Here is a 21,005-nt window from a genome sequence, read left to right on the forward strand (position 1 = left end):
TTTTAAAGTTGATGTTAAACCAACATTGTAGTCTTCTCTTTTTAAAGTACAGATTTTATAAATATGTGCAGTGTCTTTTCAATATAAAACTTAGAAGAGATGTTAATTTTTGAAGGTACCACAGTAATAAATTGGACACATTCACCTTTTTAATCATATTACCCAAATCTCATTTTAAATAGTACCAGAAACAATTTCTCTGAAAGTCATTGTAATGTAGCAATTTGTGCAATGTTTTCCAGTTCGAGACCGTGTTCGGACAAAAATGGAGCGTGATATCTTGGTAGAAGTTAATCATCCTTTTATTGTCAAGTTGCATTATGGTAAGTTAGAAACCACCACAGTCCTTGACCTTATCCCCAACTCCTAGATGCATGCAAATGTACTAATGTATGTAAACGCATGTGCTTATATTCATAAGAGTTTAGCAGATACACATAGTAAAGTCGTAAATTAAACTAGAGCTTTTTAGACAAACTTTAAAAGATTTTATTGTGCTTGACTTACTTTTCTTTTAAGCATCTTATGCATATTTAAGTATATATTATAATTTGTGAGTAGTTCCCATAGGAACAGGTAATACTAATGCATTGTATTAAGAATGTGGCAGCATTTTAATAGTCCATGTGTATTAACACAACTTAAAAGCAAGAAAGATCCATAATGCCAAGATAACAATTCCCTTCCTGCCTTTTCCTCAAAACCTTGTGTTTCTTTCTCAGTGCTTAAAGACTCCGTAATTCCTAATCTTGTGTACTTAAATGTAAGGAGCCCTCGTTATTTACTATTAGTGTAGTGTTCTTGTATTTTATTTCATGATATTAAGATTTTCTCTTGGAGCTTTCCTCATTGGTCACCTGAGCTGGAATCTTAGATTACTTAGAGACTCTCATCTAAAGAAAAATCCAGCAGATGTTCTAATGATTCCATAATAAGAAACACTGCATTTAACATTTCCACTTAGATACTAAGGGAAATGTTAAATGCAGTGCTTGGGGGTTCCTGCTGAATGGAATAAGTTTGTGTCTATAACATAAGCAGTAATTTACTAGCAGTTATATTTATATATTTGTGAATGAGTTGACCATGTGTAAGCCTAAAACCATGAACTTCAGGAATTAAATGGAAATGTTCATTTCTTCATTCAGCTTTTCAAACTGAAGGGAAGCTGTATCTTATTTTGGATTTTCTCAGGGGAGGAGATTTGTTTACACGCTTATCCAAAGAGGTATATAATTATTGTCTATTTTAATCTCTTTATATGAATCTGTTCCATCTAAAGGTTTGTTAAATTTCAATATTGTGGTTATTGTATTTTCTCTAGCATCAAAAGATTCTTAAGTTATAGAATCAGGGGCAAAATGTTCTTTTCCTAACTTTTTCATTTATTCTGGAAGCAGGACTTTAAATTGACAACTACCTTTGCCTTAGCCCTGCTTCTGGTTTTCTCAAGCAGTAACAAGGTATCCTGTTAACAATTAATAGCGAAAACTCAGTGTACTTTGTAAAAAAAATTTTCATGATTTTTTAATTCAGTATTTTTCACTAACATTTTGAATGATGGTTTTTTAATTATTAATACATCATTTTATCGGGGGCTCTTACAGCTCTTCAAACAATGCACACATCAATCATATCAAACATATTTGTACATGTGTTGCCATTGCTTTCAAAACATTTTCTTTCTGCTAGCATATGTTTCAAATACCACTTTTCATTTCTAAAATGATACTTTGGTGCCACAAAATGGAACAAGCCAAATACAGTTGTTATTTAAAATGTAAAATTATTTCCCCCACTGTCCATAGTTAATATTTACTAAGTAAATAGTTGTCTGATAGTTTTTCACATTTTAATTCCCTAAGTAAATAGTAGAAACTAAATATAACAACCATGCTTATAATATATTTTGGTATTTAAACACCTATGGTGGTCCTCTAAACATCACAAATCCTAAATAAACAGAAAAAAAATGGGTGTTTTATTTTAGGTGATGTTCACAGAAGAAGATGTCAAATTCTACTTGGCTGAACTTGCACTTGCTTTAGACCATCTACATAGCCTGGGAATAATCTATAGAGACCTGAAACCAGAAAAGTAAGAAATCATACTATCAATTTAACAGCCATTAATTGAATATGATTATTTGCAGGTAATAGGAAATATTTCATAAAACTCACACAAGGTTTATGTTAGAGGACCGATGCTGACACTATGTATCTGCACACATTTTAAATTTCTGTTATCTTGCTTATTTCCATTCATTTTTTAATGAGGCTAAAAATGCATGTTGTTTATATGTTTATTGGTAATTTGTATATTTCTGTTCACAGCCTTTACCCATTCGACTTTTGTTGTTGTTGTTGTTGTTGTTGTTGTTGTTTTTTAACCCATTTGTCTTTTAAGATGGGAATTTTTTCCATTGGTTTATAAGAAACCTTTGTCAAAGTCAGCAGTTTGAAACCACCGGTGGCTCCATGGGAGAAAAATGAAGCTATCTTACTCCCATTAAGAATGGAAACCCACAGAGGCTGTTTCACCCTGTCCTGTAGGGTGGCTGTGAGTCAGAATTGACTCGATGGCAGACTTTCCATTTTCCTTACCAAATAAGAAATGGAATCATTCTGTATCCTGTAAATGCATTTTCCTGATTTTTGTCTTAGTAGGGTTTGTCTCGTTTTTGTCCCCCCACTGTTTTTTTTCTGGTTCATGTCCATCACTCTTAAGATATCTTCCATGACCTCTATTCTTGGCAAGGCTTTCTATATCTCATGATTTTATATTTGTCATCTGGCCTTTTTTTTTTTCACTTTAATCTAGAAAATTTTTGATAGGCTGGAATAGTGTAGAGCTAGCTTACTGCCTCACCCCACAACATTTAAAAAAAATTTTATCTCCTGTAGTTTCCAATTTTAAGTGGAAGTTGAGCTTCAGTTAATGTCAGTTAGTATTAAGTCACTATCAGTTTTCGGTTAACTGATACTGTCAATATCTGACTAATTACTAAAGAACTATTCTGACTCTAAAAATTGTACACATCTGTTTTAATGTCAGTATTCTCTATCTACCAGTATGTCATAAAAATCATTTTTCTTTTTTTTAGAATATAAACAGCTGTATTTTTGTCATAAAATTTTTTGAACAGTTTCATTGTGGTATCTTTCACATATCATACAGTTTAACTGGTTTAAATTTATAGAGTTCAGTAATTTTTCATATGTTCAGAGTTATGGAACCATCACCTTTTCAAAATTGTCTATTTAAAATAATTATATTCATTCTATACTGCCACAGGAAGTAAAAGAGCTCTTTTGGTGTCTAGTTCACTAATTGTGTAGAAAGCTTGCTTTCACATGTCTTTGTTTTCTATTTTGTTTTGTGGTATGAATTTAATGGTATTGTTTTATACCTCAGATAATTACTGGCTTTTTCCTCACTGTTTTCCCAATCTCTAACTACCATGACATAAAATCTAATTCCTGGTGGAATTAAATGTTCAAGCATATAGTCCTTCAAAGAAAAAAAATTATTAGACATAGCTGCTTTTCTTTTTTTTTCCCCTCCAAACTAAATGAGTAATTTGAGGGTATTTTAGTTTTTGACTCACTTAACTTGTGTAATATTTTCAGTACAAAAGGAGATGGCTTCTACCATTGAATAATTCCTTTTATATGCACTATGGCACTATATGCACTTTGTCTGAACCTACCTAAGAGGAACCTCACGTTTTCATTCTTTTTGTCAGTGAGCTACCAGACACTGAGCTAAAAAGCAGAATAAGAGCACAACCTTCTAGGAGCTCAGTTTGCTGGGAAAGAGAGAAAACACTTGATAAATGTAAAGGCATGAGTCAATGAAAAGTCAGAGAAAGGGAGAATTGTGTAGGATGCTTCTCAAGTACCTGTGACTCAATAAAAGTTATTGCAATCAGTGGTTAAGCCTTCAACTGCCTACTTAGTGGCTGGAGGTTCGAGCCCCTCAACCATTCCACATGAGAAAGGTGTGGCCGTCTGTTTCTTTAAAGATGTACAGTAATAAAGTTCCTGTGGGGTGGTTCTAATCTGTCCAAAAGGTCATTATGAGTTCGATTCAGTCTTGCAACTGGTGGGTTTGGTTCTGGTTTTAGTATTCATTAGTTCATTCAGACAATGAATCTTTCCCCCCTTTACCTTTACTTTTTCACACGTTGAGGCTGAAGTGATATTTTAGAATGCTTTCAGGAAAAATTTCAATTTCAGCTTCCCTAAGTTTCTGTTTCTTGGTGTTAAAAGATTTTTACAACTTTGTTTTCATTTAGCATACTTCTTGATGAAGAAGGTCACATCAAGTTAACAGGTAAAAGCCCTCATTTTATTTTCAACTTAGATCATTTTACTGGGGGGCTCTTACAACATCGTTTTTTTCTCGACATTTACTTTCCATTGAGCCCTTGGGATCAGCTCCTCTTTTTCCCTCCCTCTCAAGTCCTCATTTTAAAAACATATTTCTGTCCCTCTGGAATTTCCTTTTATGGTTGATGATGGTATAAATAGTCAGTAGTTGATTGTTTCAATTAAAACATGGATTAAAATATTTAAGCAATTATATTAATGTAGGAACCCAAAAGTTTAAAATTGGCATGTGTGAGTAATTACAGTATATTTAATGAATTCCATATTTATCCTGTTAGATTTTGGCCTAAGTAAAGAGTCTATTGACCATGAAAAGAAGGCTTATTCTTTTTGTGGAACTGTGGAATATATGGCTCCAGAAGTAGTTAACCGTCGTGGTCATACTCAGAGTGCTGATTGGTGGTCTTTTGGTGTGTTGATGGTAAGCTTTGGGTTTTATCTTCCTTTGTTTTGTTCTTGTTTTGCTTGTTAAATGAGAATCACCAGTGAATTGATATTTTCATACTGCATATATAAGAGAAAATCATAACATTGAGTACAAAAGAACTGTGGAACACACTAGCTACTTCCATTGTGTCCTAATTTGGAAAATCAGAAATATGTCACCCTAGACTTTCTGCAAATAATAGTAATCTAATCTTTAACAGTTTTTACTCTTTGTGAGAAATTGATACAGAAAGGTATTCTTAAAAAAAAAGGTATTCTTAAAGGTATTTCACTTACCTCTTATGTTGTGACTGGAAAATATAACAAAGTAACTAATAAAAAACACAAAATATTGGACAACTGACAAAATAAATCTTAAAAATAAATCCATTTGAAACTGGCACATTTACACATGTATATCTTAAGTTGCCATTTAAAAGATATTTTCTGCAAAACAACTAGTTCATTTGTCAACAATGGGTACATATGGCAGAAGTATAAATCACTTGTATTATGTAATATTTCCAGATTTGCTACTAATTATGATGATTTTTTTAACCTTCTAGCCTTTACATTTTTATCCTTCTTGGCTAACAGCATTATTTTGCCTCTTCAGTTTGAAATGCTCACTGGCACACTACCTTTCCAAGGAAAAGATCGAAAAGAAACAATGACTATGATTCTTAAGTAAGTACTCCCTTATTTGTGCTTTCATGAATATTTAAAAATAAAATGGTATACGACGGACAAGTTGTCCTGGACTTTGGATGTGGTTCTTTTCCAATGATATCTTCATAAATCAAATATATCATTTTGTTCTTTGGAAAGTTTACATTACATTCAAACTTCAGATTTGATTGCCTTAGCAAATTATGCTCTACAACAGTATATATAGTACAGATTACAATTGATAAGATGCACGCCCCCAAAGTTGGCTTTAAGTTTGACTCATTCGAACTTGGAAACGTTATACATCACGGATTACCTGTACTGTGGTTATCTTTTTGTTACTGGCTGATTACTGAAAGCTTTACTTTTGAGATTGGAATTGTGACAAGGATGCCCATTATTTTACTTCTGTTCACATAGTTTTAGCCAGGGGTGTCAAACTCAATTAAAACACGGGCCATTTGGTGCAACAGGCTAGATTCACGTGGGCCACATCACATTTCCAAATTTTGTTAAATTTATATTTTGAAGTGAAGATTCAGGAATATGGATAGGATAATTAAAACACTGTAAGTACTTTTATTTAAACATTTATTTTATTTAATGTATTTACAAAACTAAAATTATTCTTTTTTACCCGAAAATTGCCAGTGATTTCCTCCTACTAGTTTTCACTTACCTCTTATGTTGTGACTGGAAAATATAGCAAAGTAACTAATAAAAAACACAAAATGTTTGACAGCTGACAAACATAATGGCTCCCTCTAAAAATGTTACCTAGCGCTGCCGCTAGGTATGATTCATAACAGCACAACCCAGAGTTCTCTTTTTAACTTTTTCACTATTGGGATCGGTTTACATTACGGGACACTGAGAGTGGCAGACATATCACTTCCAAATGTCACCAGAACTGAGTCAGCGCATTTATCCATGTCCACAGGCCCCCAGGAAAGGCACTGGGCCACATGTATACTCTTCTTCAGTGGTTAAAGGGTTAATAAGGGGATTGTGTGTAAGGTATTGCCTCGATCACCCCTAAGCACTATTTTCTTCATAACAATTTTTCTATTTTCATTTTATTTCAGAGCATTGTGGGCCACAAAAAATTACCTCAGGGGCCGTATGTAGCCCATGAGCTGCCAGTTTGACACCCCTGGTCTTAGCAATCGGTGTCGGCAGTCCATCCATCCAAGTTGAGAAAACTAATTGCCCTCTAATGCTCAGCCTCACACCGGTTCTGTTATACCCAAAGACACAAAACAGAAACAGATCTGAATTTTGACACTTTGGATAATTCACCACTTATAATAACAAAGAGTGAAAAATTACAGTTTGATCACTTCTCGGCCTTTTGGCTAAGATCAAATGTAGAAGATTACAATTTCAGGCCCTGGGATGGAGGCTTTTGGAAGATGCCTAGTGAGCCCTTTCAGGAGCTGATGCATGATATTTGGTATTATTGGCAAGACTTCGGGGAATTACACATTCAAAGCAGCATGCAGTCTTTGAGCATGGTACTGCCATGCTGCATACCAGCCATGTCTGCACCTGGAAGAACAAGTTTGAAGCTTTGTTTTGAAACACTTAAACCAGCCCCCTGTAAATCACTGAAAAGCTTTTAAGCGTTCTCTTCCACTAAAGAAGGGCTAAAGAAGAACCATATGCACCTGCTTTTGTTTTGGGGTGTTTTTTTGCACCTGTTTTTATTAGCCCTGTCAGCACTATGCGATAAGTGTTGGTTGGTCTGCTAACCAGTAGTGGGCAGTTCAAACCCACCCATGGCTCCCTGGAAGAAAGATGAGGCTGTCTGTTCTAGTATTTACCTTCTCAGGTGTTTGCCATCTTGGGTCAAAATTGACTCAGTGGCAGTGAGTTTGATTTTAGTTAGGGGTTGGCACCTGTTCAAACATACTTACAAAATCTTAAAAGGACAGATTTTGTTCATAACCTGGAGACTGTCTATATAGTTGGGTAAGCAAAAGAAATAAGGTGTGTGTGCACAGTTTCAAAAAAATGATGATACAAAGTATTGATGCTATGTGGAACACTGGCAACTTTTATCTCCCATAAATCTCATAGGGTTGTTTTGAATCAGAATTAACTAGACTTTGCTTTTTGAACTCTTGCTTTTTGTCTTTCTAAATTGATACTTTTTAATGATACAGTATTACCTCTGTGCATATCCATCTTCCCTGCTGAACCACAGGAGGCTATCTAGTTCCTCAGCACTCACCAGGCTTGCACATTAGCTCAGTAACCACTCCCTGAATAATTAATGGCTACATTTATGAAATATCCCTTTTTCCCTACTGTTATTTATAATACTTAAGATATTATTTACTGTTATTATGTACTATTATTCAAAAAGTTCATGAAATTAAAAACTAATGGAATTTTTCTACATTAAAATGTTTTTCAGGAGTTTGGGTTTCTGTAATTTATAATTTGGGGAAAAGAAACCAAACTTCAAAAGTATCCAGGCCAGGGATTTTCAGACTGTGTGACACAGATTCTTAGATAATCCACACACTGCTTTCCCACCTGCTCCTCTTCCCTGCACAGGCTATTAAAGGGAATGGGAAGATGAATAGGAATATATAGCATATGTCATTTTTTCAGTTTTAAGTATTGAACTTCCATAAACTGTCTATGAGAAAAGAGTTCCAATGTTATATATAATTTGGAAGCCCAATACCCAGCCAATCCCTTTACTTAATGTAGTAGTCCCACAAGATTGACAATCCCCAATTGTGAAGTCTTAAATAGCAACTAGAGCTAAGATTAAGATGATCTTATTCTCAAACTAATATTCCTCAGAAAATAATCGAAATGAAAGAGTTCATAAGATAATGGACTAAAATTCTGTTAGATGTTCACACACGAAACCTCTACATGACAGAAATGAAGAACAGATTCTTGGCTACCATAAATTAAGACCTCTTGGAAGTATTACAAAGCCAAGATAGTACCTTGATTACTAAGGTGCACCTAGCCCAAGCTGTGGTATTTTCAATCCCTTTCTACACTTGCAAAAATTGGACAGGGATAGGACTAAGTAATCACTGATACCTTGAGTTATGGTGTGGTGAAGAAAATTGATTATGCCATGTGCCACCAAGAGAACAAACAAATCTACCTTCGACGAAGTCCAGCCAAAATGCTCCTCGAAAGCCAGGATGTCCTTTGAACATGTCCCTTTATAAGACATCATGCTTGGTAAAGCAGACGTGGTGGGGAGCGGGGGGGTTAGTGGAAAGACTGGCACTTTGTGTGCAACATTGGACTCAAATAGCAATGATGGTGAGGATGACACAGCATGTCACAGTCTTTTAAATGTTTTTCCTGTTGTATGTGCATAGTACAGCTATAACACAACAACCGGGAAAGGAGGTGAGAGTGAAGAGGTAGTTGTGGTCATTGTCTTAGCTATCTTAACTTTTCATTCTCTTAATTGTATTGGTGATGACAGGGACCTACACATATGGTAAAATTGCATGGAATTAAATACACACGAGGAAAACGTGAGCTGTCTGAATGAACTTACTGTACTATCATTTTGTAAGCTGTTAACTATTGGGGGAAATCGATCGTATAAAGGGTATAAGGTTGTTCTGTTATTTGTTACAAGTGGGAATGAATCTAGAATTAACAAACAATTTAATTTTAAATAAAAACTTAGATGCCTCCAAAAATTAAAATTCTTATGTGGTTCTATTATCTAGGGCCAAACTTGGAATGCCACAGTTTTTGAGTCCTGAAGCCCAGAGTCTTTTACGAATGCTTTTCAAACGAAATCCTGCTAATAGACTAGGTAATTATTTTAATTACTTTGTTTTTGTGGTCTGTGTTTGACATTTAAGGGAACAGGGCAGGGAACTGTGGTAGATTTTTTTTTGTTATGAGATTATAAAATACTAAAATAAAATTTCCATTAGTATAACAACTCCTTAACCTTTGGTAGGTGCGGGACCAGATGGAGTTGAAGAAATTAAAAGACATTCATTTTTCTCAACAATAGACTGGAATGTAAGTATAGCCTGAAAACTTGCCTGACGTATTTTATCATATTGAACGCAAGTTCAAGTCTCTCTCTTTGTTTCCAGAAATTGTACCGAAGAGAAATTCATCCACCTTTTAAGCCTGCCACTGGTAGACCTGAAGATACATTCTATTTCGATCCTGAGTTTACTGCAAAAACTCCAAAAGGTAAAGAGAAATCACACACCAGATCAAACACTGATATATTAAAAAAAATCTGTTTTTGTGTTAAATTAAAAAAGATCTTTTCCAAGAAATTTATATCTTTGCCAACTTAACATTCTTAAGCATACTTTGTGCCATAATAATTTGAAAGTTGGCAGGTTTTTTCCCAATGTTTTCTAACCATCAAGAGGCTAATTAAACCTTTTAGCAAATTTTGCTGTACTTTTTTTTCCTTGTCTGTGTGGATAAACTTATTATATGAAGGCACCTTTCTGCATTTCAATCCCGTGGTTTCACATCTACTTATAAATCCAATAGATGTTCTTAAACAATTTATCTAGGAAAAAATACACATTTATTTACCTGTAGCTATTTTTATACAATATACTCTCCAATATAAATCGTGCTCTTTAAAACTCTAATTATAGGTTCTATTCTGAAAGTACTTGTAAAAGTCAAGTCTCAGGCATACCTTAAACATTTTATAAGATATGATGGCTTCAAAATGAATCATATCCTGTGGCATGCTTGATCCTCAAATTGCATTAAGTAGAGACTTACAGGAAAAATTTTTTTTTCTTTGAATTAATTCTATGGCAGCCTATAGTTGGGTGTTTGTACAGAGTGGTGGGTGCATGTATCCACTCTGTTTTGCCCTTGAATGCTCTCATTTAGGTGCACCAAAATGAGGGTTTATTATTCACAAGCAAAGACATGGTTGCATATATTTGACTGAAACTTGGTTATATCATTTACATCTTGCTATAAGAAGGCTTTTCTGCCAGAGTCGTCACAATTTGTATGAAGCATAAGTTTCAGACCAATACATGAACAAAAACTTCATGACCTACCATATACATAGCAATGAATATATATATGATAATGTTTTACTTGGCTTCTCAGTTCAATTTCTCTTTTTGAAGGAAAAAGCCCAGGCTAGAGCAGTTTTATGTTGCAGCACCTCAGTGATCCTTGGCAGTATAAATCACATTGATTTAAAAGCCACTGAACAATACATAGGCTGAGAACATTAAGCTGATTTTTAAAAAGAACTTTATATTGAGTACATCTTTAAGATTTGTCTATGATTTGTTGCTCTTACTTTTAGCCTTTATAGTATGTTTATAAACATCATGGTACCCAAATGTACCTATATTTATGAATACCACATTTGGTTTTTTTAATCGTTTTATTAGGGGCACATACAACTCTTATCACAATCAATACATACATCAATTGTGTAAAGCACATTTGTACATTCATTTCCCTCATCATTCTCAAAACATTTGCTCTCCACCTAAGCCCCTGGCATCAGCTCTTCATTTTTCCCTCCCCTTCCCACTCCCCTCTCCCTCATGAACCCTTGATAATTTATAAATTATTATTTTGTCATATCTTGCCCTGTCCAACGTCTCCCTTCACCCACTTTTCTGTTGTCCATCCCCCAGGGAGGAGGTCACATGTAGATCCTTGTAGTCGGTTCCCCCTTTCTAACCCACCCTCCTTCTTCCCTCCCAGTATCGACACTCACACCACTGTTCCTGAAGGAATCATCCGCCCTGAATTCCCTGTGTTTCCAGTTCCTATCTGTACCAATGTACATCCTCTGGTCTAGCTAGACTTCCAAGGTGGAATTAGGGTCATGATAGTGGGGAGGGAGGGTGAGCATTTAAGAACTAGAGGAAAGTTGTATGTTTCATCGTTGCTACATCGCACCCTGACTGGCTGGTGATGTCCAATGGCCTACAAATGGGCTTTGGGTCTCCACTCTGCATTCTTCCCCTCATTCACAATGATAAGATTTTTTGTTCTGATGATGCCTGATACCTGATCCCTTTGACACCTCATGATCGCACAGGCTGGTGTGCTTCTCCCATGTGGCCTTTGTTGCTTCTAAGCTACATGACCACTTGTTTACCTTCAAGCCTTTAAGACCCCAGACGCTGTATCTTTTGATAGCTGGGCACCATCAGCTTTCTTCGCCACATTTGCTTATGCACCCATTTGTCTTCAGCGATCGTAGCATGGAGGTGAGCACACAATGATAAGATTTTTTGTTCTTTGATGCCTGATAACTGATCCCTTCAGCACCTTCTGAAGAGCACATTTAATACGTTTTTCTTTTTTTATAGTGAACATGATATTCTAGAAGGAATTTCCAATTTTGTCTCTGCTGATGGAATCCACATCAGTCATTCAGATACTAGTACACATCATGTCCAAATACATTTTAAGAACAACACAACATTTGTTCTTCATTTGACTTATTAAATATAAAAATTTTTGAATTGTGACTTAAATCTTTCCATTCCAAGTATTGAGAGCATCAGACTAAATGCCATTCTATTAAATTCTCTACAGATCAGCCCCCCAATCTCCAACTAGCAGCCATAGCACCCTTAGGTTATCATTTTAAGTTGTACTATTTAATTAAATTGAATTTCATGTTTAATTTAATTAAAATTTCAATTTCTCAGTCACACTAGTATTTCAAGTACTTGATAGCTACATGTAGCTATTGAGCACCTTATTATACAACATAGATAAGGAAAATTTGCATAATGCCCTACTGGACAGCACAAATGTAGTATAACAATAATCCAGTAATGCATTAGTTTGTTAGATTCAAATGAATGAGTTCTTTTAGAACTATATACTAGGTACTTGAACAGTAGAATCTCAGAATAAGAAAGAAAGGAATCCTAGTAACCTCTCATTGGTTTCAGATTCACCTGGCATTCCACCTAGTGCTAATGCGCATCAGCTCTTCCGGGGATTTAGCTTTGTTGCAATCACTTCAGATGATGAAAGCCAAGCAATGCAGACAGTTGGTGTGCATTCAATTGTTCAGGTGAGTGATATCTAAATAATTTTCAATGTGTGCCTGAGTAGCTAAATTTTATCCGTTGATTTTTTTGTGTGAGTAGCTTAAGAATATGTTTTTATATGTTGGAATGAAAATTAGTACTAGCTATTTCTTTGGTGACTGGAGAGCTGCCGTAACTCTAAGCCCTACATCACTCTGTGGCCTGAGAGCGAAATTCTAAGAGGTGATCTTGTCTTGCTCCTCGCCTGTGCTTTCCAGGTGTTTCTCAGGCCTCCTTGCTTTCACCTGCAGCTTCACTCCAGTCAGCTGTGAGTGATTAGTTCCTAGTTCCCCGGTGTTTGGAAAAATAGGACAGCTGACTGCCTGTTAAGGGCAGAAAGTTGGCTTTTGGGGCCACAAGATCTTCGTTCCAGCTCTTCAAGACAACTGTCCGTCTCTGACATTGTGATTTAAAAGAGACATAGACAATGCATACGGAAGTTGGCATAGCTTTGTGCCAGCAACTCTTCGCAAAAGCAGTGAGCTTTATTTTCTTCTCATGATTTGCCAATCCCTACCCTAGAAAGATGAAAGAAATTAAAGTGAACTCAAATTGTGTGAATTTTTCCAAGCGCTGTGTCTTTATTCTCATGAAGCCACTATTATCATTAGGAAGAGATATTCTTAGGAGTACTGGTTAGGGTTCCCTTCATTACTATGAAAATGGTACAAGGATGGCATCTAATCTCTAACTTAAAGGAGGGAAAGGAACTCAAGAAGAGCAGCCCAAGGTTAAGGTCAGGTATTTATCTTCCACCCTCTTTATACCACTTCTAATACCAACTACTAAACCCTCAGCATGCTCTACTTCTCTACTGGGTTTGATACTTCATTAACAGTGGCCAAACAGAACTCACAGACCATACTTAGAATGTTGAAGCTTATTTTTGAAGTATCAAGAAAGGTCTCAGGCTAAAGTTCTTCTATCAGGAGAGCTGCTTCTTAGCTGTGCCCACTTCCAGCGCTCTCTCTGGCCCGTATTTCTGCAGTTCCTAGGCCTCACTTCTCCGCTCCTCAGGCAAGTGTTACAAAGCTCCTTAGCTCTTCCTGTAAGTGCCAGAGACTTCCCACTTTCCCAGTAAACCTCTTGTTCTCAAGCACTCAGGTCCCTGCCTGAGAAATCCAGTGCTCCATCTTAAGCCGCTTTATCTGCTGCCTCTTTAGCTTCTTGCCATCTCTTGCATCACTGCTTTCTGTCTCTTGAATTGAGCAGCTTTCCAGCACAGGGATCCTGAAACCAAAGAACACATTCTTTATTAGTCTATAATTATTCTTTATGAATCAGTCATGAGATCCTCCTTCCCATTAATGCAATGGCTCATTTTAAGCCTAGTGGAGTGGTAAAGCTGACCGATCCCCACATTCAGGTGCCATGCGCCTTATATTCATGTTCACCCCACAAGGATGCCATACACCTCATTTACCTACAAGGATCAAATTAAGTACTGCACTGCACCTGTAAGACTCCCATCTGTATTACCAGAGTTAGAGAACCAGTGATTGAAGGGAGATTTTTAGGTGGGGGGTGGGGTGGTAGTGTGTGTGGGTGTGATTATGTAATTACTACTGGAACACAAGTTAACTTTAATTACTAACTCACTAGGTTTATTACCTCTTGCCATCGTAATATCGTGCAACACTAAATGAAATTCATTCTTCCTGATCATAGAATACCAGATATTTCTTTTAAAACATTAAATTAGTTTGATGGTACAATTAGCATTTGAATTTGCTTCAAATTTGAAAACTTCAAAAAGTGAAGTTGTTTGTGTGAGTCAGTCGTCCTGTTTTCTACCTTCCAGTAAATCAATTTAAACACGTTTTAAAAAGCAACATGGCAGGTTGAATTCGTTTATCCCTTTGGCTATGATAAGTATAGCAATGTATGGAAAGTTTTAAAATGATAACTAATGTAGCTAATACAGAAACTGCAACTTTATATATTTATTCTACAGAATTCAAGTTGTTACCTCTTTGAGTGTCCGAAGCATGGAGGTTCAGCTTCCCTCAACCTGTGTAGCCAGTAATTTGTTGTTCATTCTCCTTCGACATGTTACTAGTTCCTAACCCATTAACAGTTGGTTTGCAGAAGTTGTATTACTCAAGGGTAAAGAAGGAAGGACATGGCTACTGATGGTTCTAAAAAGTTAACACTTTCCAGTATTCTATTCTACTAAATCCTCACTATTTTCATCTGAGAAAACCCTGGGGTTAAATTTCACATGATCTGTGAATAATACATCTGAGACAAGAATCTGGATGTTTCCATTCTAAATCTCTCGAAATGTTTTCTTTTATACCAGAGATTTTCAAACGTCTCCCAATTTATTAATGGACTTCAAAGACCTCTAGCCTATTGAGAAGTAGAAGGGGGCCGAGTCATAAATAAGGCTGTGTCCCCTCATCAAGTAGCTTTGTTTTATACATCATGGTCAGGGTTTTTTTCTTTCAAACAAAGCTTTTTAAAAGCCTACTTCTTTCTGTATTTTTTATTGTAGACACTGTAAAAATAAACAATTGTGGGAGAATAAATGCTATAGATTCATTTTTATTTTTACCAATTTCCATGCATATTCCTATTTAACCCCAACAATGCTTACTGAGTAACCCTTCCCCCTATTAAAAAATATATCAAAGTTATTATGAATGGTTGGTCAATCTATCATTCTCTTTGTAGCAGTTGCACAGAAATAGTATTCAGTTTACTGATGGATATGAAGTCAAAGAAGACATTGGAGTTGGCTCCTACTCTGTTTGCAAGAGATGTATCCACAAAGCCACAAACATGGAGTTTGCAGTGAAGGTAAATATTGTCAAATTCAAAATACAATTCAAACAATTCTTATTGCATATCAGGACCATTAATAAAGCAAACACTCTCCCTTTTTAGTCAATATGCCTTTTATTATTAAAAAGGTGTAAACCTGCATGATTTTCAGGATCATAATCTGAAGTCATCTATTCCCCTGTGGGCTAAAGTTAAGGTTTTCATACATCTGATTAGGCTGAGTTTACCCCTGACAGTGGATTAAGCATTGAGCTGCTTACCTAAAATTTCATAGTACACATAAGCTGCTTCATGGGATAAAAATGAGTTAGTCCGCTTTCAGAAAGATTTACAACCTCAAAACCCTTTTGGAGCAGTTCTACACAGTCCTGTAGTATCACTATGAATGTAACCAACTCCCCAGCAAGTGGGTTTCTTCTCAAAAGAGCATCCCTTTATATGGTCAAGAAATCTCTCAAACTGCGTACAGAACTTTTTATGTTCTCATTTATTTGGCCAAAATGTTCACACCTTCCTTCCCATGGAAAATGGAACTGTGACTAAATAATAATAACTCCCACTAGTGTCAAAATCAATTCTCATTAGCCATTTTAATTTCATTAGGTATTTTAAGATAATAAGAATTTTCTAAGCCAGCAAGCCATGACACATACTTCACAATAAAGTTAAAATTTCAACACTTTAGCTGTACACGAGCAAATACTATGGTTGTCTCTGCATTTTGACTCTTTGGGTTAGCCACCTCTGCTATCACGAACATTTCAAGTGCTGTCAGAAGCCTTCAACTTAACTTTAACCAGAGAACTAGTTGATAAATGTCAGTGTTTTATGTTTCGTTTGTGGGAAAATGGCATTGTTGATTCTATCCTTCCTTTGTATAAGCCTTTCTGTTAGGTATAAAGATGAAACCATAGAACTACATTTTAATTTTTTTTCTTCTGAAAGAACATTTGAAATACATAGAAATTTTCCAATTGTTCACATGCAAAGAGGGAGAAGATACAGTGTTCTTGGGTAGACAGTTTAAAAATGTATCTTGCCTCCTTAAACAGACCATAAATAGGAGAAATGCCCTGAGGTCCCCTTTGAATTACAGAAACCAAAAGGAAAGTGGCAAATGTTTGAGAAATCGGCCAGCTCTTGTGGAACCTTGTGATTTAAGAGAGAAGCACCAAACCAATCCCAGCACAAATGGATTCTACTCAAATATTACAATGCTGTGTTCCACAACACTTGTATAAACAATATATAGCTAGGCTTCAGATCGGAGAAAATATTGCTGAAAATAGCACCTCCAGTGTATTCTGTTTTTCACAAGACTGATTCGCCTATCATTCCATATAGGACCCCTAGTGGCATAGTGGATAACGTGTTGGGCTAGTGACTGAAAGAGCAGGGGTTTGAACCCAACTGCTGCATGGGAGAAAGATGAGGTAGTCTGCATCCATAAACATGTGTAGCCTCTGTCTCTCGGTTGCACTGAGTCAGAATTGATTCAATGGCATTGAGTTTGGTTCGGGTATTGCCTATTCCGCCCTTTGCATCACAGTCTTCCCTCTTCTACAAATAGGAAACTGTTTACAACTAAATCTATCTTTGATAGAAGATGGGGTTCATATTGAAAAGGGGATCTCTTTTCTAGGTTGTTAGTCTTTGCTATTATATATATATATTAGTTATTAAGTTATTTTCAATTAGAAAATATGAGAGCCACAAAATTTGTTTCTTACTACCCTTTGGATGAAATTAAAACAAAACTTGAGTTGCCCCGCCCTCTTTTTTTCTTCAACTATAATATTACTTTAATAGATTAAAACATTAATAGAAACATTTTTTTAAGTAGCAGCTGATAATAAAAGGGTTGGAAAACTATGTTAGTACTTTAATAGGCTTTATTAAAATAATTAAACATAATTCCAGCCAAGTAAAATTGTAGGTGTGGTTTCTGCATTGCTTTTTGACTAGCTTCAAAAATAACCTTGTTCTACTTAACTGTTAATTAATTTTTATAAGTAGCTTACAAGTAATGTGACATTCCATTGAGGTATTTTATTGCAGGAAGTACTACTGATATTGGTATAGGGATGCATTTAGCTTGTAGTCGGCCGTATTGAGTTAGAAGGTAATGGTCTTGCTAAATGTTTTAAAACATTCAAGAATGGAAGAAATATATGCTTACTCTATTTTTTGGTTCCTTTTCTTTATCCTTTTTAGTTCTTGGAAAGTTCTAAAGTTATTATAAAACTAGATCAGAGACTGGGTAGGAAAGTGACTCATGGGGTAGAATTTATGCTACTTCTTTGCCAGCTGGTTTTCCCCATTTTGATTAAACAGTCTGGCCAGGTGTTAAAATAAAACTGGGTGATTAACAGCTTATATAGTCAGTATTAATATAATACATTAGGTTTATAACTCTAAGGAAAAGGTTAAAAATGCATGGTTCATAGAGATTTTGTTTTACAATTTGCCTTTTAGATTATTGATAAAAGTAAGAGAGACCCAACAGAAGAAATCGAAATCCTCCTTCGTTATGGACAGCATCCGAACATTATTACTCTAAAGGACGTAAGTTGATTCTCTAATGCAAATCATTTGAATCACTAACATACTTGGACTGTTTAAAAATAGATTTTCAAAAATAACTGGATTTCATTAAGTTTAAAATGTAGTTTTAAGAACATTTGTGTACTCTTCAAGTATTAAAGTATGTCTATCAATATTGCTTTTAAGATCTGTATTTGCTTGGAATATTTAGAAATGAAATAATATTCAGGATTCCTTCATTGACCTCTGAAAGGACTCCACAATCCTCCTTCCATCGTGCTGCCAGACATTTCACATACTTTACTGACCATATTACTTCACTGCCTAAAATTCCTGCCCCTGCTACCTCTGTAGTAGTTTTCATACTTCTTCACACGCCCATGCCTTGTCATGTACATTTTTTTACATGTCTTATGTTTGCATGCTTCTATGTCTTTGAATTTATGGTCCCTGTGATTAGAAGGACCAAGTCCCTATCACACATCTAAGACTTGGCTTAGGCACTGCATCTTCCAGGAAGTCTGCCTTCCTCATCACCATCCCCAGGTGGAAGTGAGGTATCTTCCTCTGTGCTCCCATAATGCTTGACTATCTATGTCCCACCTGGCTTACCGTAAATGAACTGTAGGCAAAGGACATGAACTCCCCCGTTAGCATGACATCCTCACCTGCTTGTGGTGCTCAAATAGGCAATAACTCTGGGAATCATAGACGGAGAACTTTTAAAGTAACTTTTACCTCTGAGATTTCCTCAGATTAATTTATCACTGCTCAGTATTAGAAAGAAAATGTTAAACTTGATCCCATTAAAATGTGAAACCATTTAATTAAAAAACACACAAAACAAGCCAAGCCCACTGCCTTCAAGTCAATTCTGACTCACCAGATTTTCCAGACTGCAAACCTTTATGGTAGCACATCTTTCTGGTAGCTTCATCTTTGTCCAGTGCGATGGTTAGTGGAATTACACCATAAACCTTGGTGTTAACAGCTCAGTGCCTAACCTACAGCATCATCAATGTCAAAGAACCCTACAAAGCAAATTTCAAAGGAAGTGGAGAACAAGTGTTTGCTTTCTTTCAGCCTTTGTCCCTGCCCTGTTTTGTTTTGTTTTTGACATTTGTGCTGCTTCCTTCCTTTCAGATTCCAATGCCTGTAGCGTTTCCTCCAGACTTCTATTACATCATCTGTGACATTTTCTTACTCTTATCTGTCTTTTATGTCTGCTTCTCCCTACTAGAGTATAAAATCTTCAAGGCCAATAACCTGGTGTTCTCCATAATTGGGGCCCCAACACCTGGTATTGTACCTGGTACTTATTCTTGGTTCCCAAGAACTCTACAGTGAGGCATAAAGAGAGACTGGAATGCACTATTGAACAGGTGGTTTCCGGTTGTGATTGCCCAGAGGACCAAACCAAAATTGCAGTGACCTCTCTTTCACCATTCTGCAATTTCCGATGTACCTTTGTGTTTAGAAGGCCTTTGCTGCTGTATCCTCTGGTTTAGGACTAGTCTACAACTTGTGTTTTAATTTAAGCAAAACCAGAATAACTCATTTGTACTTTGTATTTACACATAAAAGTTCTACAAATGCAGGTGTTTCAGGAAAAGCACAGGAGTTTGTATTTCTACCAGTTCTGTCACCACTAGATAAAAAAGAGATCAAGAAGGGGAATGGGGGGAAATGGTTTTTTTTAAAGAAGGGGAATGAGCCCCTAAAACCAGAAGTTCAGTCTTCATGCATATTTACTTAGATTGCCTTGAATTATGTTTCACAGGAAGAAGTGACTGGATGTACTTCTAGTCAGACCCATCTGTTTCATATCTCCCAGTGATTGTGAGAAAAACGAAAAGATTCCACCAGCATAAAGCAAGCCTCAGTTTCCCTTTAATGTGCGAACTTTCATGTGAAAACACAAAAGTACGATTTCTTTTTGACATTTTAATGTTGCATTTTACAGGTATATGATGATGGAAAATACGTGTACGTAGTAACAGAACTTATGAAAGGGGGTGAATTGCTGGATAAAATTCTCAGACAGAAATTTTTCTCTGAACGCGAAGCCAGTGCTGTCCTGTTTACTATAACCAAAACTGTGGAATATCTTCATGCACAAGGGGTAAGTCTTGGAACACTTTATATATGCTCACTCTGATGCCTTAAGCGTCTTATATAAAGACTTGGCACATGATAAGTATTTGCTGGATGACTGAATAACCTGAAGCTTGATATTATTGTTATTTACATTATTTTCTTTACTTTATTTTTCAATTGGACAGAGAGCAGGGAGATAAATACTGTATCGCCCTCTCAGTCCTTGCCCCAGTTCTAAGATGGGGACTTCTACTTGCATTCTGTGCAAATTGTGTTCATTATCAGCATTTTGTACCTGTGGGATAATTTCAAAACGGCAGTCATCATCTTGCTGTTGGAGAGCTTCTGAGGACATTCAAGTAATGGAATTGTAATGTTAATGTACCTATAATTTGTGTTTCCATTAGGTAGTTCACAGAGACTTGAAACCTAGCAACATTCTTTATGTGGACGAATCTGGTAATCCAGAGTCAATTCGAATTTGTGATTTTGGTTTTGCAAAACAACTCCGAGCTGAAAATGGTCTTCTAATGACTCCTTGTTACACTGCAAATTTTGTGGCACCAGAGGTAATTGTGATAGTTTGCTTGCAATATTTCCGTATATGAAAAAAAACACCTATTTGCTGTGTTTAAGATAGCATAATTACTATTACTTGTGTGAAAATAATGAGAAGAAAATGCCAGCTCCTCTTCTTCTTGTATTGGGGGTTAAGTCTATCACCAGTCCATGCTTACCCCAATTTCTGTCTTGTAGGAGATGACATTTTTGTGGCTGTCTGTTGTCACTAACTGTGTGGTTCCTCTCGGTGTGGGCAATTAATGGGGACCAGCTAGCGCTACTCTTTTCCTAATGCCTTTTTTGTTGTTGTTTCCTGGGTTTTATCACTATCTTTCCGTTTCTTTCTTAGGCTAAAACTTCAAGGTCATTTTTTTGTCTTCAGCTACCTAACTAGCTCCCTTTTCTGTCAGCTCCTAACACCAGGTCTGACCCATAGATGCAAAGCTACTGCTTTGGTCAG

General features: G+C 36.1%; 1 protein-coding gene across 5 annotated transcripts in view; it reads left to right on the top strand.

Moving 5' to 3' along the window:
* RPS6KA3 (ribosomal protein S6 kinase A3) overlaps positions 1-21,005 on the top strand; it is a 73,316-nt gene that overhangs the window by 45,020 nt on the left and 7,291 nt on the right. For 4 of the 5 annotated variants that reach the window (XM_045290710.1, XM_045290709.1, XM_045290708.1 and 1 more), the window contains 14 exons: positions 243-323; positions 1,149-1,228; positions 1,991-2,097; positions 4,298-4,335; positions 4,670-4,812; positions 5,434-5,504; positions 9,209-9,297; positions 9,448-9,512; positions 9,590-9,692; positions 12,416-12,540; positions 15,233-15,358; positions 17,819-17,908; positions 19,851-20,009; positions 20,392-20,553. In XM_045290710.1, coding sequence (XP_045146645.1) covers positions 243-323; positions 1,149-1,228; positions 1,991-2,097; positions 4,298-4,335; positions 4,670-4,812; positions 5,434-5,504; positions 9,209-9,297; positions 9,448-9,512; positions 9,590-9,692; positions 12,416-12,540; positions 15,233-15,358; positions 17,819-17,908; positions 19,851-20,009; positions 20,392-20,553 — 1,439 coding nt within the window. The remainder of the gene's footprint in view (positions 1-242; positions 324-1,148; positions 1,229-1,990; positions 2,098-4,297; positions 4,336-4,669; positions 4,813-5,433; positions 5,505-9,208; positions 9,298-9,447; positions 9,513-9,589; positions 9,693-12,415; positions 12,541-15,232; positions 15,359-17,818; positions 17,909-19,850; positions 20,010-20,391; positions 20,554-21,005) is intronic. The other variant, XM_004709923.2, reaches the window with a different exon arrangement.

The sequence above is a fragment of the Echinops telfairi genome, unplaced genomic scaffold (assembly GCF_000313985.2).
Source record: "Echinops telfairi isolate 266 unplaced genomic scaffold, ASM31398v2 ScPeMD7_53;HRSCAF=182, whole genome shotgun sequence".
Classification (NCBI taxonomy): Eukaryota; Metazoa; Chordata; class Mammalia; order Afrosoricida; family Tenrecidae; genus Echinops; species Echinops telfairi.